Source organism: Syzygium oleosum, unplaced genomic scaffold, assembly GCF_021117445.2.
Source record: "Syzygium oleosum isolate NSW1041296 unplaced genomic scaffold, Sole_v2.1 Sole_v2.27, whole genome shotgun sequence".
Classification (NCBI taxonomy): Eukaryota; Viridiplantae; Streptophyta; class Magnoliopsida; order Myrtales; family Myrtaceae; genus Syzygium; species Syzygium oleosum.
The window spans coordinates 1,443,207-1,465,593 of NW_026607511.1; the positions used below are offsets into that span (position 1 = coordinate 1,443,207).

At 38.9% G+C, this 22,387-nt stretch overlaps 1 protein-coding gene and 1 long non-coding RNA gene across 5 annotated transcripts; both read left to right on the forward strand.

Moving 5' to 3' along the window:
- The first annotated feature begins 6,354 nt into the window (after nucleotides 1-6,354).
- Nucleotides 6,355-6,841, forward strand: LOC130135082 (uncharacterized). The gene is made up of 3 exons (XR_008814547.1): nucleotides 6,355-6,550; nucleotides 6,632-6,702; nucleotides 6,805-6,841. It is a non-coding gene; the product is annotated as an uncharacterized LOC130135082 (long non-coding RNA).
- A 2,555-nt stretch (nucleotides 6,842-9,396) lies between these two features.
- On the forward strand, nucleotides 9,397-21,968 carry LOC115684288 (cycloartenol Synthase). 4 transcript variants are annotated; one of them, XM_056303411.1, is made up of 20 exons: nucleotides 9,397-9,686; nucleotides 9,796-9,900; nucleotides 11,658-11,858; nucleotides 12,954-13,139; nucleotides 13,375-13,464; nucleotides 13,608-13,802; nucleotides 13,913-13,997; nucleotides 14,727-14,893; nucleotides 15,643-15,831; nucleotides 16,171-16,284; nucleotides 16,570-16,692; nucleotides 16,805-16,927; nucleotides 17,020-17,118; nucleotides 18,204-18,260; nucleotides 19,304-19,350; nucleotides 19,438-19,581; nucleotides 19,882-20,059; nucleotides 20,926-21,006; nucleotides 21,271-21,354; nucleotides 21,706-21,968. In XM_056303411.1, exons 1-20 carry the CDS (start codon nucleotides 9,603-9,605, stop codon nucleotides 21,817-21,819), a joined length of 2,466 nt encoding a protein of 821 aa, XP_056159386.1. In that variant the 5' UTR covers nucleotides 9,397-9,602; the 3' UTR covers nucleotides 21,820-21,968. The 4 variants fall into 4 exon arrangements, with proteins under 4 accessions (XP_056159386.1, XP_030464892.1, XP_056159388.1 ...); XM_030609032.2 differs by having other exon boundaries at nucleotides 9,398-9,682; nucleotides 9,796-9,907; nucleotides 11,660-11,858; XM_056303413.1 differs by having other exon boundaries at nucleotides 9,398-9,682.
- Nucleotides 21,969-22,387: the final 419 nt, after the last annotated feature.

The following is a 22,387-nucleotide window of genomic DNA, read 5'->3' on the forward strand; positions in this document are numbered from 1 at the left end:
GCTGCAGTTTAGCACAGCTTATCATCCGCAAATGGATGGACAGTTTGAGAGGACGATTCAGACTTTAGAGGATATGCTTAGGGCATGTGTATTGGATTTTCAAGGTAAGTAGGAAGAACAATTGCCCTTAGTAGAATTTGTGTATAATAACAGTTTTCAGCAGAGTATTGGGAGGGCGCCGTTTGAAGCGTTGTATGGTAGAGCATGTAGAACACCCGTATGTTGGGACAAAGTTGGAGAAAGAAGTATAACCGGACCCGACTCATGTGTTAATCTATGAAGAAATAGAAGTTGACGACAGGGTGTCGTATGTTGAAAAATCAATAAGGATCAAGGATCGGAAAGAGTGAGTTCTGAGGAACAAGACGATCCCGATGGTCAAGGTTGTGTGGGAACATCACGGGAAAGAAGGTGCGACTTGAGAAAGTGAGGAGCTAATACAACGTCAATACCCCCATTTGTTCGAGTAGTAGGATGAATTGTAAATTTCGAGGGCGAAATTTTTGTAAGGGGGAAGAGTTGTGACATCCTGAAATTGCCCATTTGGGATTTATGAAATGAGTGGTTTTATGAACGTACTTGTAGCTAGGTCTCGCTCGGAACTGGCCATTCTTGGAATACTAACCATTAGGGAATGGCTAATTAGGGATTTAAATTCGTGCGACTAAAGAAATTCGGTCGTGAACTGACTTTCGACCATAGAATCGTCGAGGTGACATTTTGAGCCAATGTAGGCCGATCTTAAGATAGTTATGGGCCAGTTCATCATTGTCATACGAGTGGATCACGGGTGATTCTGTTTGACCACGAGGTGAGTTGACGAACGATCCAGAACCTATACCGAACGATCGCGCCGACGGAACTAGCGATCGATCCTCGCGATTACATTGACAACCGAGGTCGTTACGATCCGAACGAACTTGCACGTGACTTGATTTAGTATCAGTCACGGGTCGGATATGTGAATTTCCCCAAAAGCCGCCCATTAGTCCGAGACACGTTCAAGTTACGTTAATTAAAATTCAGTTATTAAATTAGAGACCAATTTGGGCATTGAAAATTTAGGAAGTCACGACAGGACATTTGGACGACGTTGTTATTAGCATGTTCAGTCTTGGATTTTCCCGGATCCTTCAAAAAAATTAAATTTCGGCGAAGGATGGAAAATGACCGTTTTACCCTTAAGAGTTTATTAAGGACATGTGTTAAAGGAGAAGGGCATTTTGGTCATTTTGCCCGAACTTTAGAAATGGACAATTATACCCTTGGAATTTTATGAAATTCCCAAATTGCCCTTGGATATTTTGGAAAAGATTCGATCTCGGCCGTCGATTTCAAGATAAGATCGAATCTCGGCCGTTGATTAAAAAGATTAGAGTGGGGCAAGATGGTAATTTGCCATAAAGTGGTCAAAATTGGACTTTTAAGTTCAAATTTCTCTCTCTCTCTCCTCATTCTCTTTCTTCTCCCTTCGGCAGCCCCTCCCCCTCCCTCACCGTGAGCTCTCTCTCTCCCCATCTCCCCGGTCAATCGTCCCCCTTGGCCGTATGCCGCCGTCCACCGCGCCGTTGCCGCCGCTAGCCGCCGCGCCGATCGCCGCCGCCGCACGGACTGCCGATCACCGCCTGTTTTCCCGCTCTAGCCTAGTTAGTCTAGAGTCCGGTAAGTCGCAATCTAACCCTTGCCTAGGACATCGGGTATTATCGGACTCGTTTAGACGCGGTGTAGGGTAGTTTAGGGGTGGATTAAGGTGTTGATCGTGATTGTTGGTGGATGGTCATGGCTGTTAGTGGCTGTTGCGTGTTGGATTAGACATCTGGGAATGAGTTTTGGTGGTCGAAATTCGGTAGAAATCAATTCGGGTTTGAATCCTTGAGGTTTGGTGTGATTCTCAAATTCGCGGTTACTGTACCCATCCGGTTTGCTATTTTTGTGGAGAATTGTGTGGGCCGAATTTGAGGAAGTTTTCTCACGAAAGTTGCTCCCAACATCTTGAAGTATAACATATTTTAAATTTTAAATTTTTGGAGGCCATTTGGGTCGCACGAAAACCCATTTTCAGACCGTATTAAAACTGCCCGGAACACTGTTCATCCCGACCTTCTTGTGTTACGGAATTTTTATAAAATTTTCCAGATCTATTTTCAATAAACTTCCTTCACAAAAGTTGTTGGCGACTTTCATTTCTATGACATATAAAAATTTCAAAGCTTTTCAAGGTGATTTGTGTGTTGAAAGAAATGTATTTTGAGGACAAAATAGTCTGTTAGAGCGAACTGATTTTGGTCTGATTTCGAGGGACAAAAAGGCTTGGTTGCAGATTGAAACGGATTTCGTGTTTTTCATAAGAAATGTTTATCAAGATGTTTTTTATGATATATCCAAAATTTAGAATTTTTGGAGTTCGTTTACTATTTATTTTGATGGGATTTCGGTCACTATGTAATCTGTCCAGATTTACCCTGATTCTATGGATGTTCATTTTTATGAGCGGAATGGTGGGGTTGTCGAGGTTGAATAGTTGCTGCCCTCGTGACTGAAATTTATGCTTGAATGCGTGTTATATGAGTTGATTTGAGGATGAAATGAGGATGTTTCGAGGCTGGAGTGAGACTGAATAGAGTGTCGGATGTTGTGGGATGGAATTGACGAGTTTAGGGCTCGATTTAAAGACAAATGGTGTCGGTTTGGTGTGTGGTAGTGTGGCTGAATTGTGGTGTTTAATATGCTCGGAAATGTCGAATTTATGCCTATGAACGTGGCTGTGTTTGTGGGCCCGTGAGTGGCCTTGTGTGTTTATTGTACCGTGATTTGATGGATTGAAATGTGCTTTGTTATGTGCACGCTCGGGCCTAATCGAATTGATTGCAATTGGCCGTGCTAGATGCTTATTGAGCATGAGAAATGCGTGGTTTGATGTGTGCACGGGCCAAGTGTGAATGGCCAATATGTTGGCATGTGAGTGTTTAGCATGTGAATGAGTGAGAAAGCGTGTGTGGTGCGGTACGTGTGATAATGAAAATCCCTGAGGCGGTATCATTACGCGGGGAATTGATCCGTCCTGAGGCAGTACAACTACGCGGGACAATGCCCGGTATTGCCGGAAGACTGCCAACCTGAGGCGTGTACTTCAACGCGGGTTGTGCCGTAGGTGGTAGATGTTGAGCGTGAGGCGTGTACTGTAACGTGGGCGAGAGACATGGCCTGAGGCGTATACTGTAACGCGGGCCGAGGAGTGCTAGGAATATGGCTAACCTGAGGCGGTACCATTACGCGGGTTGTGCACTAGGAGAACGGATGTTGAGCCTGAGGCGGTACCATTACGCGGGCAAGATACATAGCCTGAGGCGGTACCATTACGCGGGCCCAGGAGTGTTGTGTATATGAGATGGTCGCAGTGAACCTGAGGCGGTACCATTACACGGATCACTGGCGAGTGAGGTGGAAAAGATGCGATAAAACGGGAACAAATGCATGAAATGTCATTAGAACATGCATGTGAGTGGAATAGTGCTATTGTAAGACTAACGTGCAGGTTGCGTGTATTGAGAATCAGTTAAGTACGATTGTGTGGACGTTGTTTGTGTGTGGCTTGATTTGGTGTCTGGACTTGTCTGGAATACGTGGTAGCCTAGGTAAGGTTTAGGTTGTGTACTTATTGAGAAGTGTCTCATGGTTGTATCAACCAAACCATTTCAGAGCACCCACCCAAGCCATGAACCTTCCGTCGCCGCCGCTGCAGCGTTTTGGGATTGTTATGCATACTAATCATTATGTGGTAGAGTTCCCGATCGAGATTGAGGCCGATTCGGAGTCGTCGGATGAGCCTGTGCCTGATGAGGATTCGGATGAGGATTCCGAAGAGAGTGAGTCGAGTGGATGCCGGCGAGAGGGCATAGGGATTAGTTTTGGGGCGAGGAAGAGTGCGGAAGTGTCCTATTTTGGTGTAGCGTTACCCAGGCTACTAATCTTTTGTGATATCGGTGGGTTGCAGTTTAGTAGTTCAATGTGCATATTTTGCTTTGTGGTTTGTAAATGGCGATTGTGGCATAAGTTTTTACTGTAAATGGATATTGTACTTAAATTGAGATATAGTATAAGATTTGGTAGTTTGGCAATTTATTCTCCCTAGTACCCCTGGTAAATCATTGTTTGGGTGTTCGTTGTTTCCGCCGCGATTAAACTCTGATGGGTTTCTTTTGGGTCGGCGATGTTTCCTGGGACGTCGCACTATTTCGACCGAAGAGGGATGTCGCGTGCTCGATGAGGTTTGGGGCGTGACAATGGACGTCGTTTTTTTTTGCGTTTCGGAGTCGTTTAGATGAGTTTTCAGGCTTTAGTTTTGAATCTTGGATGACTTTAACTTTTATCCGTTGATGATATGTTGCTTGATTTGAGCAGGTGATCTATTAACATGTCAATGGAAGTAGAGAAATCCTATGATTAGATAACACCAATAATGGAATCAGAATTACTAGAACATGAAGGAGGGGAAGATGACTTTGAAGAGGCATCCAATACAGATAAGGTATCCGGTTCTTATCCTCGGTCTAGTAAGCGAAAATCAGTAGCTTGGCTTCATTTTCGTAAAGGCAAAACTGACGTGAACGGGAAACTTCAAATGTTTTGCAATTATTGTGGGACCAAGTATTTGTACCATGTTGATAATGGTACTTCAACTATGTTGAAGCATTTGAGAAAGTGCCGTAAGTATCCTGGCAATATAGATAAGAAGCAAAAATTGTTTGCATCACATAAAGTATATGGGAATCAAATGATAGGGGGAAATACTAGTACTGAAAGTGCTAGTTTTTTAACGACATGGAAGTTTGATCAGGAGAAATGTAGGGAAATGCTAGTTCGAATGATTATAATTGATGAACAACCATTTTCGATGGTTGAGCGTATTGGATTTCGTGATTATGCCAATCAATTATAGCCTCTCTTCAAGCATGTGTCGCGATTTACGGTGGCTAGAGATTGCATGAAGTTGTATTTTTGTGAAAAAAAGAGTTTGAAGGCTTCCTTTCGTAAGCTTAAATCTAGAATCGCACTCACGACTGATACATGGAGTTCCCTTCAGAATTTGAACTATTTATGTCTCACCGCACATTTTATTGATGAAAACTGGAAATTGAACAAAAGAATCATCAATTTTGCGATGATGCTTAGTCACAAGGGTAGGGATATTGGGAAAATGGTTGAGAAATGCATTTACGAGTGGGGAATAGACAAAAAAGTGTCAACAATCACTGTGGATAATGCTAATTCGAATGATGTTGCCATTTGTTATTTGAAATAAAAGTTTGCAAGAGATAAACTATTGATTTTAGTTGGTGAAGTTTGACATATGAGGTGCACGGCTCATATATTAAACTTGATTGTGAGGGATGGCTTAGCTGAGGTACGCGATTCTATTGCACGTATTTGTAACGTTGTTAGGTATATGAGAAGTTCTCCCATGAGAGCTAAAGCATTTCAAGATTGTATTGAGAAAACAAGGATCACTTATAAGGGTTCAGTTTGTCTTGATGTCTCCACTAGGTGGAACTCTACTTACCTAATGTTAGACACCGCCATAAAGCTAAGAAAAGCTTTTGAAAGGATGGATGAAGAAGATATTTCGTTTTCAACTGAGCTTAGCTCCGATACTCCAAATGTTGATTGGGAAAATGCCATTATTCTTTGCAAATTTTTGAAGAAGTTTTATGATGTCACCAACAAGATGTCCAAGACTTTGTATATCACTTCAAATGATTATTTTGAGGGAATAGCTTCTTTATTCAATTATCTGAAAGAAGCGGTGAAGGCTTTTGATCCTAGGGTGAGAGTTATGGGTGCGAAAATGAAAGATAAGTTTAACAAATATTATGGGAGTTTTGAGAAAGTGAATATGATGGTGTTGATTGCTGTAGCATTGGATCCTAGAAAAAAAATGAATTATGTGAGGTATTGTTGTAGACTCATTTATGATGATAGTGCAATAGTTGATGAGATGTTTGATAAGGAGAAGTTCGCCCTGGAACGTTTGTTTAAATTTTATGAGAAATCTCTCTTGGTTCTTGTGACAAGAATTTGGGTGGTGAACTTTTGAGTTCTACTAGTGCCGGTAGTAATTGCGATCCTTATTGCAATGAGGGAAATGAAGGGGAAGATTGCGGTTTGGATTTCTATGTGCAAGAGCCATCATATGAAGCCTTTCTTAACGAGGAGAAAAAGAAGTCCAAGGGCAACTTATTTGAACTCGATCGGTATCTTAAAGCTGAACTTGAAGAGGCTCGCGATCTTGACATTTTGATGTGGTGGAGCATGACCGGTCAAAAGTTTAAAACTCTATCTTTGATGGCTCGAGATATTTTGTCTATTCCTGTAACTACCGTTGCTTCAGAGTTTACCTTCGGTACATCTGGTTGTGTGCTTGATGGCTTTAGAAGTTCTTTGACTCCTAGAGTCTTGAAAGCTTTGATTTGCACTCAAGATTGGTTGAGAGCAGTTATCGAGCCGATTAATGTTGAAGAGTGCATCGAGAACGCGGAAAAGTTTGAGTTGGGTAAGGCTATATCTTTTCATCTTGTAATTATTTCGTATATCTAATGAGTGAATACTTTATTTAATATCTTCTTTTTGTTAGATATGGATCATGTTAACGTGGAGATTAACGGTACATAGAGTTTACAAGTTGAAGTGAAAGGAATATATGTGGTGAGATTTTTCAATAATTGTTTGATTTCAATTTGTAGTTCTAATTTATAACTAATGTTGTGTGATCATCTTCATCTATACTTATTGTTGTTTTGCTTTCAGGAGGTTGGAACTTGGAGTTTTAGAGTACTCAAAGCCTGAGAAGTTGTTTACTGCTTTTATTCCTGCGTAAGTTCGTAACTATGGTGAACTATGCCCGTTTCTGCAAGATCACTTGTTGTTTTCAGGCAACTTGTGGGTGTTGAAGACCATATTGCATGTGCCCTTTGTTGACATTTGCTAGTGATTTGATCGTGAAATTACTGGTCTTTCTGTGAAATATGGGTTGTTGTCTCCATTAGTGATCGCTCGCTATTTTCAACCTTAAACTTTAAGGTGTTTTACTTAGGGTCTAGGTTGTGCTGAGTTTGTTTCTCTAAAATAACCTTGTTTTTGTATTTATTCCCGGGAACAAAAAGTAGATTTTTTTTTTACTTCTTGCTTTTGTTCTAAATCTATTCCCTAGCCATAAGTCTATTTCGGGGAATAAAAAAATTAACCAACGTACACAAACAGATTTATGTTCTTTTTCTGTTCCAGGGAACAAAAGACAAAAATAGAGAGATAGAAATGTTACCAAACGCGTCCTTATAAACCCACTATCAACCCAATTTTTGCGAAAAATGAACGAATCAATAGATTTTTTCCAAAAAATATCGCATGCATTGCTTGTCTAAATTAGTTGATCAATTACATTTGGCCACATGAAAATTTAAAGCCTAATTCCCAAAAAACAAAACACCAATTTTATCTTGAGTGATAATTTTGGCCTGAACTTTTTTTTTGTCTCATAAAAAATCACTAACTATCATTTAAATCTCAAATCTGACTCGAACAATTTAAAAATTTTACATCTAGGGGGCCATATTTGGGACTCGAGTAAAAATTGGTGCTTTTTATTGAAATAAAAAAAATTCGGATCAAAATTGACACTCAAAGTAAAGTTGGTGCTTTTCTTTTTGGAATTAGCCCGAAAATTTTCTGACCTTAATTTTGTGCGGTCTTAATTTTGCCAACTCTTATCTCCTTCAATTCGGATCACCCCACTTGCACAAGACACCAATCCCAATGATATTATTACCTATTGCTAAGACTATAGTATAGTATCTATGAATTTTTTACTTGACTTAACTTCGTCACGTTCTTGAATTAGCAATTCATATTAAATTCGAAGGAGGGCCCATAAGCCAAGGTTAAATAATTTAAAAGTAGAATATTGAGATCTCACCTTCCAAAGATCACGAGCTACAGGGCAAAACTTTATTGCCCCCCCCATGTGCACTGAGCTGTAGCGCTGTCACCGTGTAGTTTTACATGCTTGATGAAAGATTGTGGGTGATCACATGGTGTATCAGATCAGACCGAATCGGCCAGTCACGGCGGTTTCCGATTTCAAGCATGGAACTAAATCATCCGAACTATAGATCGATATGTTTTTTTTTTTCCTTTTCTTTTAAAGAGTAAATAAAAGGATATTGCCAAAACCCTAAACTGGACCGATCCAGCCCGGGAACCAAATTGGAACCGCCTAGTCCGATCTGGTTTGATTCCTGAATCTAGTGTAGAATAAGCCTAACCAATGAACCGATCGCCCCTGGTTATATGGGTCTAATAATGTACGGACATTTTTGTAAGTTAGGAAGCGAGACAAATGGATGCTTTTTTTCAACAATATTAGGTGCCATGAACTATTATTATTAAATTTTAAAAGGAGATTCAATAATAAAAAAAAACTCCAAGTAATATATGATCGAAGTTACACCGAACAATAATGAAAAAAAAGATAGGACAGGCAAAAAAAAATAATGAAAAAAATAACGGAATAATGAAAGCGGGGGTCCTCAAAACTTGTGTCGGCTAGACATTTTTAGTTTCACAAGACTTCCTTTTATGTTATATAAGTCTTAAAGTTTGCGCATGTTGTCCATCTCACGTTTTCCGTCAAATCCTTCTGTCTTCTTCTCATACACGGAAATGGCCATGTGCTTATTTTTTGGATTAATGTCACTAAAAGTTTCGAATTAGTACTAATTTTATTCCAAAATTGATTTTCCACCAAGAAGAAGATCTCAAATTGGTACCGGTGCTACATTTATCATAAACTAAGTTCCGTCTCGCCCAAAATCCCAAATTGATTACCCAACCCAGACTTTTCCTATATTAGCATTTCGCCCCAATATCTTTGTTAAAATGCATACGTGTCTTTGCATGTGTTTGATGACCTCAAGACGGATTTGACGTGGAGAATCATAAATCCCTACACGGAGAATCCATGCGTCTTAGCATTCTGACAGCATTCCGTCCAATATCCCGTTAAAATGCATACGTGTCCACGCACTTGGATTTTCCTCGTCGGGTCGGTCATTCTCAGCTGCAGAATCCATCTTGCGGTCGTCTGCCACGCGTGTCGACACGTAGTGCACCAAACAAAATGCTAAACGGGCGGAAGATTTGGGCCACGGGCACCCGGATTGGAAATTCCTGGCGAGGCGAAAATTAATCTGCGGTAAATATGTCATCAGATATCCATACATTTTCGAAGATCCTACGTGGTCCATTTTTTTTTTACCAGATATTAGAAAGAAATCACGTGGATTGTCCCACCAAATTTCAGAATGTCTTAATCAGGCATTGAACACAGAATTGGTCCCCGGGTCATCAATCATCATGGGTCCGAGCTGTTGCTTAGAACAGAGTCTTTCGTAGCCGGAACTCCTCCTCCGTTCTTTCGACGAGAAACGTCAAATCTTGCAGAGTTCCGGCTGCTTTGTCGTAACAGCGATCGGCAGCATCCACTTGTCGTCCGCACGTTCGATGCCATCTTGCCCCGTGACGGTGCGGTCCGCATAGGTTTCCGTCCCATGGTCGTTGTCTTTTTCTGCGGAGCTCGCAGTTTTGCGGGGACGATATATTTAAACGACTCGAGCGCTTCGCTAACGCGGTGGGTGGGTGGTTGGATCTTCCTCTTGTTTTTCTTGGTTTTCTTGTTTTTTCTCCTGATGAGGGAATATAAAAGCGCCATCTGAGTTTGGATTTCTTGTCCTTCTGTTGAAGAACCGTGCCACCCCGCTGCAACAAGGAAGGACCCTTCTCCCGGTTTTCGTTGGACTTACAGCGAGTGCTCTTTCTGGGTTCTTGTGGGTTCTTTTCTTGATCCTGGAATCAGGTGAGAATGACGTTGATTGTGTTAGATCTGTCACATTTTGCTCTGAAATGGGTGTTGGCTTCGATGACTTGGCAGCTGTCTATAGATTAAGATTGTTGCTGATTGGGAATGTTGAGATGGAGGATCGTCCATGAGCGCGAAGTTGCAAATGTATCAATGTTTCGGATCCGTTCTGGGTTTTGAGGGAAAAATGCGTTTCTTTTGATTTGTGAGTTGCGAAATCGTCGTGGTCCGGCGTTCGATTCTGTGAATCTGAACAATGGGCTCGAATGTCCGGCTTACATTTTCTCGCATTCTTGATTTACCCTGTGGCACGCATCGAAATACCCGTGTATCAACTCGAGTTGACTTCGGCGCTTTGATAGCACTGTCTCTGTCTGCGTTTACATGTTAATTTCAGACTTTGGACAACTGGGAATGGACCGCCCTGAGTTGGTCAGCGCTCTTTCTCAGATATACATGTATAAGAGTTCCTTGAGCCCTTCTATGCTACACAGGAACTGTTCCATGCTGATGATAACCATTTGACCAAATGAACTATGCCCCTCTTACTGAATTGACCAGTTTGTATTATCCTCCATGGAGTGTGCTATGAGCTTTGAATAGGTTTTATCTTCTTACACAAGTCAAGCTCAAATATTTATTTCTTTTTGGCTTGTTCCGTAAGTATTGTACTCCTCCCATGCTTTTCTATTCCCATCACTTCAACGGACTATCTGGGAGAAATGTTAAGGCAGCCTGTCAATTTCGTTGCAACTGATAAAAGAAAATATGACACAATTGCCCATGTTTTTGCTATAGGTGTTCAAGTTAGTTAACTCTCCTGTATCTTTCAATATACAAAGGGGTATTCTTGGGGGAAGTTATACGAAAAGATAATTATTAGGGTTGTGTGGTCACATGTCACTCTCTCAAGAACGCATGTTCTATTCCCTTTTCGTCTTAAATTCTGGTAAATTGCCTTTTTTTTCCTCCCCTTTCATGTAGGTTATGTCTTTCTCTTACTATAAGATTCTATTATTTGGAAGAAAGAGTGCACCTTGGACAATTCTGATATTTATTATCTGGACATCCCTTTAAAATCTCTCTTTCCTCATCCTTTTTGTCTGTTATATATATATGTAATTACTCTTCAAAGAAAGTATGCAACTAGTATGGATAATTTGATCGGGTAATCATCTAAGTATGCATTTGAGCCCATACACGTGAAACTAAGTAATACTAATGTTGAGCAACATGCTAAGTTTGACAAACCTGTTAAGTGATATGTTCTGCTTTGTCTATTGGTGCTTCTGACCTAGTAAAATATAAGAAATTTGATGAATTGGCATTCTTAGCAATCCTTATTTCAACTGCTTTAGTTATAACTAAAGTGTTTGTTCCTTTATAATTATCTGTGTTTCCTTATTCCACTTCACTGTGTGAGTTTGAGTGAACAAATGTGGGGTTGGGTGTCATATTATCCAATTGATGGTCAAAAAATTGTCTTTCCAGCATGCAGCAATGTGTGGTACACTTTTCTAGCATATATAATACTTGATGGGCAAGTGACTAGTTATGCAGATACTAATGCTTGATATTAATTTCATGAATGCGATGAAATATCTCAAAGTTTTCTTTTATTTTTCTCTCTGCGTGTTGGTAGAAGTGGAATGGTTTAATTAGGTAACTTCCCTGTCCTTAAATGTTTGTAAATTCAAAACAAACCTGTTTGTCATCATGTCCTTCACTTACTGGCAATGCTTCCTTTAGAATGTGGAAATTGAAAGTTGCGGAAGGAGCAAATCCTTGGCTGAGAAGTCTGAACAATCATGTTGGTAGACAAATTTGGGAGTTCGATCCAAATTGTGGATCCCCAGAAGAGATTCAGGAGATTGAAGAAGCTCGTGCAAACTTTTCAAAGCATCGGTTTGAGAAGAAGCACAGCTCAGATCTGATCATGCGAATTCAGGTGAATCTCCACGTCATGTAACCGGAATAGAAGTATAGGTGGTCATGCTCCTTTTACTGGTTGTAACATTTTGATGTAAGAAGATGCTTTCCACCGTAGAAGAAAGAAGTATGCACGCTACATATGTTCTGGAATTTGAAACTTTTGGTCCATTGACTAACAGACAAGAACTTTTTAGTCAATGGCAATTTACGACGTTGCAGTTTGACTTTTGCAACAGAAATAGGATTTTGCTTTGTTGCACAATATTAGTGCTTAGCTGCTGCAACTCTCTCCGTAAGATTCTGTTAACTTATAAGTTAACTACCATGCTGTTATCCTTTTGATATGGTTCTTTTCATCAGACGAACGTGTAGATGCTAAATAAGAAATTTGGAATGATGGCAAACTTCCGTCCGCATCTGTATGGAGTTGTTATTTTTTCTGATAATTCAGTTGCCAGTTTCTCAATAATTACACTGCTTCTTTAATGCCAAGATGTCTCCACGTCCATATTCAATTTCTGGCCTCCTTTGAACTATTTTCCCCAGCTTAAGCCATGTGAGGATTTAGACTTCCAGACGCACAAATTTCCTTTGTTGTACTCAATTATGGGCAGCTATAATGAGAAGTTTGGTCCTGGCCTTGCTAAGGATAGCGTGAGATATGTGGGCCTGAATAGTTTGCTGAGCACATGGAATCGTACAAAATAGTCCCAGCACATCATGATCAACAAAGATAAATTGCTTGTTAGATTAAACTAACCTGCTGTGGTTAATGACTTTGGCTGTTGCTGTAGTTTTACCCTTCTAAGGAAGCATAGGATAGAACTCTCTTCTTGTTCATTAACTAATGAAAGAATTTTCCCGTGAGAAGGACGTATATCTTCAGTAAGTCTCTTGGGGATTCTTGCTGACTTGGCCGTTAATACATCTTGAGATATCTGGCCCTTTACGCGAGTGCTTGCTTGTGCTTTATCAGTGATGTTTCTCACTGTTTTTACCTCACTAAAGTTTTAAAACAAATAAACTTAATCAGGTAATTATGCTGTAGTTCAGTGCTATGCTTCTTTTTCCCTTGCACTCTAATCATTCAGTTCCTTTCATGAGATTGCAGTTTTCCAAGGAAAATACAGGCAATGTTGTTTTACCGCCAGGAAAGGTAAAAGACTTGGATGAAATCACGGAGGACACTGTAATGCACATATTGAGAAGGGCCATAAGCTTCCATTCAACTCTTCAAGCCCATGATGGACACTGGCCGGGGGATTATGGAGGACCTATGTTTCTTATGCCTGGCTTGGTAAGTGCTCATTCTGCTTGCATTGGAATTTATTTTGTTGAGGGTATATTTGATCACCTCATTGATTTTGTCAAAACATTTTATAATACGGAGGCATTTGTCATCACGAAGTACTGTGCCTTTCATGCTCCATCTTAAACTTGGTTTTACTAAGAAGTAGCCTTACAATTAGAAGTATTATAATTTTTGAGTCATGTTAATTTTTTGTCATGAACACTTCCATTCTATGGATCAGGTAATTGCTCTTTCTATTACTGGAGCACTAAATGCCGTCTTGTCCGAGCATCATAAACAAGAGATGTGCCGTTATCTGTACAATCATCAAGTAAGTATAGTATTGTATTGTATTTTATGGCTCATTCTTCTCCATCTAGGTGCATCTGTACTAGAAGATTATTTCTGTTCTCATTTCTCTGCATTACTCGTCAGCTGTCTCTGAAGTTCCATTATTTTTCACATATTATGTAGAATGAAGATGGTGGTTGGGGTTTACACATTGAAGGTCCAAGCACCATGTTTGGTTCTGTCTTGAATTATGTGACATTAAGGTTGCTTGGAGAAGCTGCAAATGATGGACAAGGGGCTATGGAGAAGGCACGGAAATGGATTCTGGACCATGGTGGTGCTACTGCAATAACCTCATGGGGAAAAATGTGGCTCTCAGTTACGAACATAATCTTTAGCTCTTTTTAGACAGAAAATGCTTACTTTAATCATGGCTATCTTGCATACCATAGTACTCACACAACAATACCTAATGTCCACTGTGTCAGGTACTTGGAGCATTTGAGTGGTCAGGCAATAACCCACTGCCCCCTGAGATATGGCTTCTTCCTTATATACTCCCGTTTCATCCAGGTTCTTGCCCATCTTGACATTACTTTTTTTCAAATTATTTTGTATAAGTAAATGGGTGGTAAGAGAAATCTAGTACACTTGTGAAGCAATGTATTAAGCATTAATAATCACATAAAAGTAGTTCGGCCGCAAACCATCTAACATTTTGACTAGATGACTTGTATTGAAACTTGGAAGCCCTGTGACTTCAGTGTTGGTTAGGATAGTCCTTTAAATATATGCCACTTGCCAGGGCATCGTGATCCACCAAGAATATGAAAAGGTGTTTGTTGTTAATATAGCCACTTTAAAAGTCTTAATGCTCAATTTGGGAGGATAAGTATAAAGCTGAAGTTCCAGTGGGAATCCCCAAGGACATGCAACTCATCTATAGTGCACAATGAGAATTCACTTGAAGATGGAGTTGATAATTTCGTAGGATTTATTTGCATTTATAATATATATTTTTTCCTCTTTTGATGGAATTTCCACTTTTGGATGGATACTTTGCTTCAATCGATAGATAGAACACAACATTTGGAGTCGAACAACTTTGCACTGTATGCCACCTGTTTTAGTGGTCGATTTGTTTATTTTTTTTGGCAGTTGGCATTGCTGTCGAATGTTAGCTAAAAATTGAAAATAAGAATTTTATGGCATAAATTCACTTTCCTTTTCTTTGCTACGGTCTACTGTTCAGCTTGTAAGTTTATCTGATAGATTTTGTTATCTTTGAGTAAATTTGGTCAGGAAGAATGTGGTGCCACTGCCGGATGGTTTATTTGCCAATGTCATACTTGTACGGGAAGAGGTTCGTAGGTCCAATAACACCAACTGTTTTGTCCTTGAGAAAGGAGCTTTATACAGTTCCTTACCACGAGATAGATTGGAACCAGGCACGAAATTTATGTGCAAAGGTTGGTCAAACTTCAATTACATGGCCGTACTTATTACACACATGTTGCATTGCACCACATGGATGAATGGGGATATACACCTTTACTTTTATGGGTTGAATGGCTTATTAGACCTATAAAAAAAATTGTTCTATTGAACTTCAATTACATGGCCGTACTTATTACACACATGTTGCATTGCACCACATGGATGAATGGGGATATACACCTTTACTTTTATGGGTTGAATGGCTTATTAGACCTATAAAAAAAATTGTTCTATTGAATGATCTTGATATTTGAAGCTGATTGACTTAATAGAGATTCGTGATTCTACTCGATATTTACATCATTCAGTTGATCAAATATAGCATGTGCCATCCCATTAATTGGAGAAAAGAGGGAGTCAGAAGTTCGTGATCCATACTCTAAATAGTGTTATTGACCAACCAAAATCAAAGAAAAATCAACATGGTTCTTACTTACAAACAATCTTGCTTCACCTCTATAGTTGTTTTCTCAGTGTTGGGTGATGGATTGTAAACTTGCCGGTTGTCAAAAAGGCTCCTTGTTTGAATTATGTTTAAAGAAACAGATAATTACGAAAAAAAGAAGTTGGGTGGGTGCTTTTTTTGCATACATAGACTCTATATTAGATGTTGCTTACTAGATGGACCCATGGGTGATATGGTTTTGCTTATTTGACCTTTGGAAAAGATGGAAATTGTATGCCTCTGCAATGCTTGATATTACTCTATCCAAACATTTAGGAGGACCTTTACTATCCTCATCCAGCAGTGCAAGATATATTGTGGGCCACTTTGCATAAGGCTGTTGAACCCATCTTATTGAACTGGCCTGGGAAAAAGTTGAGAGAAAAGGCTCTTTGCACAGCAATTGAGCATATTCATTATGAAGATGAGAATACTCGTTATATCTGCATCGGTCCAGTTAACAAGGTATGCATCTACCGCATCTTAATTGGACTTCTTTCTTTGTTTGGACTTGTCTGGCTTATGTCTGTTAATAGCTGGAACTTTAAGCTGTTGACCTCACAAAAAACAATGAATTTTACTTAAATTTGTCGGAATCTGAGTGAGTTAAGACTTGATACTCGATGCATATGCTATAGTTTCATTTTAACATGAATTAGTCAATATTGTAGATTTATTGTATTCCCACCTCCCTCAACCAGCCTCTTTGTTTTCTTCTGTCATGTTTTCAAACATGATCCGAGAGTTAATCAGCGAGGGAAAACTAGTATTGTACTAATGGACTCGGTTTTTTGCAATATCCAGGTGCTAAATATGCTTTGCTGTTGGGCAGAAGATCCAAATTCAGAGGCCTTTAAATTGCATATTCCAAGAGTATATGACTACCTGTGGCTTGCGGAAGATGGTATGAAAATGCAGGTGCAAGACAACTTCCTGACCATTCACTAGCATGCACAAGCGGTGCCAGTTTTGGAACTACGCTTGTCCTTGTTTTCTTGTTAATATGTTAGCAAGGTTGAATCTGACTCTATTATGTAGAATGAATGCTGATGTACAATCATAGGATGATCCCGTTGAATGAAGTTACACAAATGCTACTATGATTTAGTGTTGATACCATGTACATATTTTGTCTGTAGTAATCTGTCAAGGCTTTTAGCTGGTTTCTATATAAGTTGTATAAGACTAATACTTCATCTGCAGGGTTACAATGGAAGTCAATCATGGGATACTGCATTTGCAGCTCAAGCAATTATCTCAACCAATCTTATAGAAGAGTTCGGTTCAACCTTGCAAAAGGCACATACATACATAAAAAACTCACAGGTGGTTTCCTTTGCTCATGTTGGTTGTTTTACCACACAGATGACATTCTGATTTCTGATTGTTGTAAGTCTCACTGCTACTTACCTTTTGGCATCTTCTCTATTATACAAAGGTTTTAGAAGATTGCCCCGGGAACTTAGATTTCTGGTATCGCCACATCTCAAAGGGTGCTTGGCCTTTTTCAACAGCAGATCACGGATGGCCCATCTCAGACTGCACAGCAGAAGGATTAAAAGTAATTTTGCTTAAGCCCGAGTGCTTTATTTTTATCGTCTATTTTTTAATTTCATACATTGTCTTCTTAATCTGCTCAGTCTTTCTGTTCAGGCTGCCCTGTTACTATCAAAAATTCCATCGGAGATTGTTGGGGAACCATTAGATGCTAAGAGATTATATGATGCTGTAAATGTCATTCTTTCGTTGCAGGTATATTTGTAGCTGATAACTAAATTGCTCTAATTTTTTTTATTTTTTATATTGCTCTACTTTAGCTCTCATTAAAATTACTTTTTAAATTTTTATCAGTACTTAAAGGAGTTATTATTGGTCTCACAGTCCTGCTTAAGTGCAATCTTGAGTCTATATATTGTTAGAGCAACATTAAAAATGCATTCAAGAACCCAAAATGAGATGGAACAAATAAAAGAGGATAAAGCACCTCACCCTCTGTTAATGTAAGTGAAATGAACCCTACTTTAAATAGGCGACTAGTGCGATCTAATTCCGTGTTCTGTTTTGGTCATATGGGTAATGTTTCTCAGCACTAAAAATGACTGCTTTAAAACAAAATACGTTTGATTTGCATGATAACTATACTACAGTTTAGGGAAGAGGCAGTGTGGCAGGGAGAAAGGAGCGATCATCTTTCATTCTTATTCCCAATTTTGAGGGTTTTTGGATCTTTCAATCCTTCTGCTACATGGTGTGGTCTTATGTGTTGGGGAATCTGCACTAGTGCAGTGGTGGGTTTGCTAGGGAAAGAAAAGGACTGCTTGGAGAAGCACAACTACTAAGCCTTACACTAGTAAGTGAGGGTTACCTATATGAATCATTTTACATGACTGTGTTCGAATACGTTTTAACTCTTCTATAAGTTTAAGTTTCCTGTATATTTTCTCACATATCCTCCAGTTCTTTCTTGGTCTTTCTTTGCCCCTTCAACCTATGTGTCTGTCCCATAATCACATCTTCTAACTGAAGTGTCGAATCCCATCATTTCACTGGTCCAAACAATCTCACGAAAGTGTCCAAGAGGGCTTTACCGAGAATATTTTCCGAAGAGTAGTGATGCATCATAAGTATTGGTTTGTATTCTATTTGTAAGCTTGTGCGCAAAGTCTGAAATCATGCCAGAAAACAACTGTCATTCTCGTGAAGATCCTCATATAAGCATCTTCTGAAACCCTTTTCAGTTCATAGTTTCTGCTAATTGACTATTTTGAGCATTAATTATGTTTATTACTTAAATCCCTTTAATTGTAGCTTTCTTTTGGTATTGTGTGATGTAACAGAATGATGAGGGGGGCTATGCTACATATGAACTGACAAGATCCTATGCCTGGTTGGAGGTATTCTTCATATAATTGATTCTGTTTTCTCAAGAAAGATACGGAAAATAAATGGGAGAAAAAGGAAAAAAGAAAATCTTTTATGCAGTATATGACCTCAATATCCACGCTTCCTGTACCAGTTAGAATGCAGGTTTCATATTCTCCATTTTGTTCCATGGAGAAGAAAATTGATATCAGCTAAAATAAATTTCGTGTTGTTCTTTCCTAGTGTACTCGTGTCCAGTTGCTTCGCATGTAAGTGCCTGTTAAGCATGAAAAAAATAAGCTCAGTGATAGTCATTTATTGCACGACCAAAAAAAAAAGTCATTTTATTGAATTATGATAGAGTGGGTTACCAGCTTAACATGACTTTGGAAACTGACCGAGTTATACCACAATTTGAATGCTTGAGTACATCATATATTACCGTCAATATCAAATGATCAAATGCAATATTTCTAAATTTAAGCTACTTGCGTGAACTTCCAATTGGGAAAATATATCAAGTGACAGAACTCGTATTCCTAGTCAATATCAATTGTAAATTTTAGAGAACAAAGAAGTTGAACTGCTGAGTGAACCCAAATTATCTGCTATTCAACTGGAAAATGAGAGCATAAACCATTTCACCTAGATGCTAGAACTTATTACAGATCAAAAGTCAGTCCTTGTAGGGAATAGTGGAACACGAACCCTTTAAAGTAGAGCTAGAACTTATTTCAATCGTACCAAACACAGCACAATAAAAGAAACTAGTATCAACAAAACCTGAACCTATGATTTGTATCCAGAATTGACCTGAATCTAGAAAAGTAGGAACAGGGATAACTGGTAATACCGAAAGAATCATTACATAGAATGATCGAATTCAAATGACATGATATGCTTGATTTCCAGCTAATACAATGTTGAATTTGACTTGAGGGGAGAATATCATACATTCTTTTTTATGTCTCACCATTCAAATGACAGATAAATTGCTGTTATACTTGCACATGATCAAGCTCTCTTTATTTATGAAAGTTGAATTTGACTTGAGCCTTCTGTTTGTCTGAATCAGTTGATTAACCCGGCTGAAACTTTTGGAGACATTGTTATTGATTACCCGTAAGACCATAAACTTTCTATCAGGAAAACTATTGCTATGTTCTTGCTCATGCAAAAGCATTTACTATGACTGTAATGGGTTTCTAGGTATGTGGAATGCACTTCAGCTGCTATTCAGGCTTTGACATCATTTAAGAAATTATATCCTGGGCATCGACGTGAAGAGATAGAGCATTGCATCGAGAGAGCTGCTAAGTTTATTGAAAAGATACAAGAACCAGATGGCTCATGGTTCGTTTTCATCCTTTCTACACTATGGCCTGAATGAAATTAAGAGAAAAAGGGAAAAAGAATTTGGAAACTGAATTGACTTAAACATATAAGATAATGATATGGAGATCCTCGTGATATATGTTTTCTGTTTGAGTGGTCTTCACCAGGAATTTTGGCAGCAGCATGTCTTGACATTCTCGCTGCTTAGATCTTTTGAATGTTGATGAACTCGACCGATTTCTTTTCATGAAGTCTCTTATGCTCAGTTATAGTTTTATCAGAATATTTAATTGCTCTCTCGATTCAAATGCTTAATAGGTATGGGTCTTGGGGTGTTTGCTTCACCTATGGTATGTGGTTTGGAGTACTAGGGCTGGTCGCTGCAGGAAGGAGCTATAGTAGTAGTGGTAGCCTTCGTAAGGCCTGCGAATTTTTGTTATCTAAGCAGCTTGCTTCTGGTGGATGGGGAGAAAGTTACCTCTCATGCCAAAACAAGGTCCACTCTCTGATTTTATCTGAAACATTCATTAAGTTCTCAAGTGCTTACTTGACATGCATTCCTGCTTAATGTGTATGAATATGTTGATGCTGAATTTTTGGACATTTTGTTCCCCACTTGACGAATCCACTAGAGTCTAGACCATGCAGTGGATCAACTTGAGATGCCTTCACATCAAGCTTCTTTATATATACTTTTAATTATTTTCATGAAAATCGCGTTCTTCTTGTATTTACGCTGTCCATTTGTTCATAGCTTCCCGTTAGAGTGCTCTAGAAATTGGACTTGAATGCTGCTTTTATCATTGACACTAGCGATTGATTAGTTTTGTCGAACACAGTCTGTACTTTAGAATATTTGATTTCTACTTGAAATTCTCAATTTGAGGAGCTCATAGAATTCATCCATGTTTTAAGTTGCTAGAAAACCTTCTTTCTGTCTAATTATTAATGGTTTAAAGTATATGTACTGTCTGTCAGTTTTTCATCCCGTCAAACTGATGCATGAAAATCACTTATCTACTTCCTATCAGTGCCCTGGAGCATAGGTTTGGAAGACTCTTAATAATTGCTCTGCTTTATTGTGGATGGACCAGTCTTGTTGAAGTTATTCATCCCTTTAATATTAAGTTCTACTTTGTTTGGAGAAAGTTATTAGATTGAGATATTTGAATCATTTCTCCTCTCAATCTAAATCTTTACTCTATACAGATATTATCTCATGATGATAAATCAAACTGTTTTAGTGTGAAGTACATATTAAAAGCGGCTGCTTATGAGAATCATAGTCTTTTGTATAACTGATGCTCTAATTCTTTTGGGTCAATGTTTTACCACAATTCTCTGATCAAAATGAATAAGCAGGTTTATACAAATCTAGAGGGCGATCGGTCTCATGTTGTGAATACTAGTTGGGCGATGTTGGCACTCATTGATGCTGGGCAGGTATAAAAGCTCATTTGCGATGTTTTATTCTCTTTATTTGTGACCTTATAATTGATATCACTTGTTGGAGTCTACATTGTTTCCTTGCGATTGTCAATGGATGTTGATTCAAATTATGTTGAACATCATATGTTCTTGTTTAATCTCCTTTCACGAGGAAAATGTTTTTGTGTCACATATACCCTTCATTCCATAGTTGTACATGTTGTAAATTCTCAACATTTGGTGTTTAATTTACTTATAAAGTATGACTCACTTTATCAGGCTGAGAGAAACCTGGTTCCATTGCAACGTGGTGCTAGATGTTTGATAAATTCACAAATGGAGAACGGAGATTTTCCTCAAGAGGTAAAACTATTTTGACATCACATTTTGTCTGTGTTTCTTTTTCCTTTAAATGACGTTCCGCTATGCGCATGCTGGTTTTTTGATAAGGTTTTTTGTTTGTGGGGGGGGGGCGGTATGGTCACTTCTTAGGTAACCAAGTAAGAAAATAATGCATTTTCCAATGTGACAGCTTTTCTCTTGGTATGTGACTATGGCTTTAGGATCTAGGATTGAAAATTATGGAAAGATCACTGTGCTATATGGTTGCCTTTGGACGTATTTCGTTTCAATAGATCCGCTGCTTTAGTGTACTAGTTTCTGTCCTTAAAACAATGGACGTTAGATGTCATTAATGTATTTTTATCTTCACAGGAGATCATGGGGGTCTTCAACAAGAACTGTATGATAACGTATGCGGCCTACAGAAACATTTTCCCAATATGGGCTCTGGGTGAATATCGCCGCCGGGTTCTGCGCGCCTCATGAAGTGACATTGTGCCAGTCTACTTGTCATTTTGACAATTTTCTTCAGTATGTTTTATTCTAGTTTTCTTTTGCTTTTTTAACCATCTGTCCTTAACTATGTTCCCCCTTTCACTGTGGTTTTATCTATAATTATATCAGCCACATACTTAGCTAGGGAGTTCATTTTTCTTTGTGTTTTTTCACTGGGAAGGACTGCAAGATGTTCTCTCGTGATCGGTGGTTAGCCTATGGGAAACGACACGTGAGACTAATCGGGCCATGTCATGCTATATATTAGACGGCCATAGGCTTTTGGGGGTATGATAGCTTCGAGTTTTCATCCTGCATGGCAATAACCGAATCCTAAGACGACATGCAGTGAGGTAGAACTCGCTGTAAAATTCACCAACAGGATTTCATTCAGTTATCTTGTTAGCCCACTTTAGCAAAATCAATCCTCATGCATCTTTTCATAACCTACTATGTTCTTCCTTGCTGCTTAAACACACTTGAAAAAGATGCAATTGGAACCGTTTTGTCCATGGTCTTTTGGTGGCATTTAGACCCCTGTAGCTGACGGATAAGTCCG

Bases quoted from the DNA above. Each gene is read 5' to 3' on its own strand.
- LOC115684288 (XM_056303411.1), top strand. From the start codon at position 9,603: ATGGTCGTTGTCTTTTTCTGCGGAGCTCGCAGTTTTGCGGGGACGATA. The intron at 13,803-13,912 runs GTTACGAACATA...CCACTGTGTCAG, and splicing joins GGGGAAAAATGTGGCTCTCA to GTACTTGGAGCATTTGAGTG. The intron at 21,355-21,705 runs GTAAAACTATTT...TTATCTTCACAG, and splicing joins ACGGAGATTTTCCTCAAGAG to GAGATCATGGGGGTCTTCAA.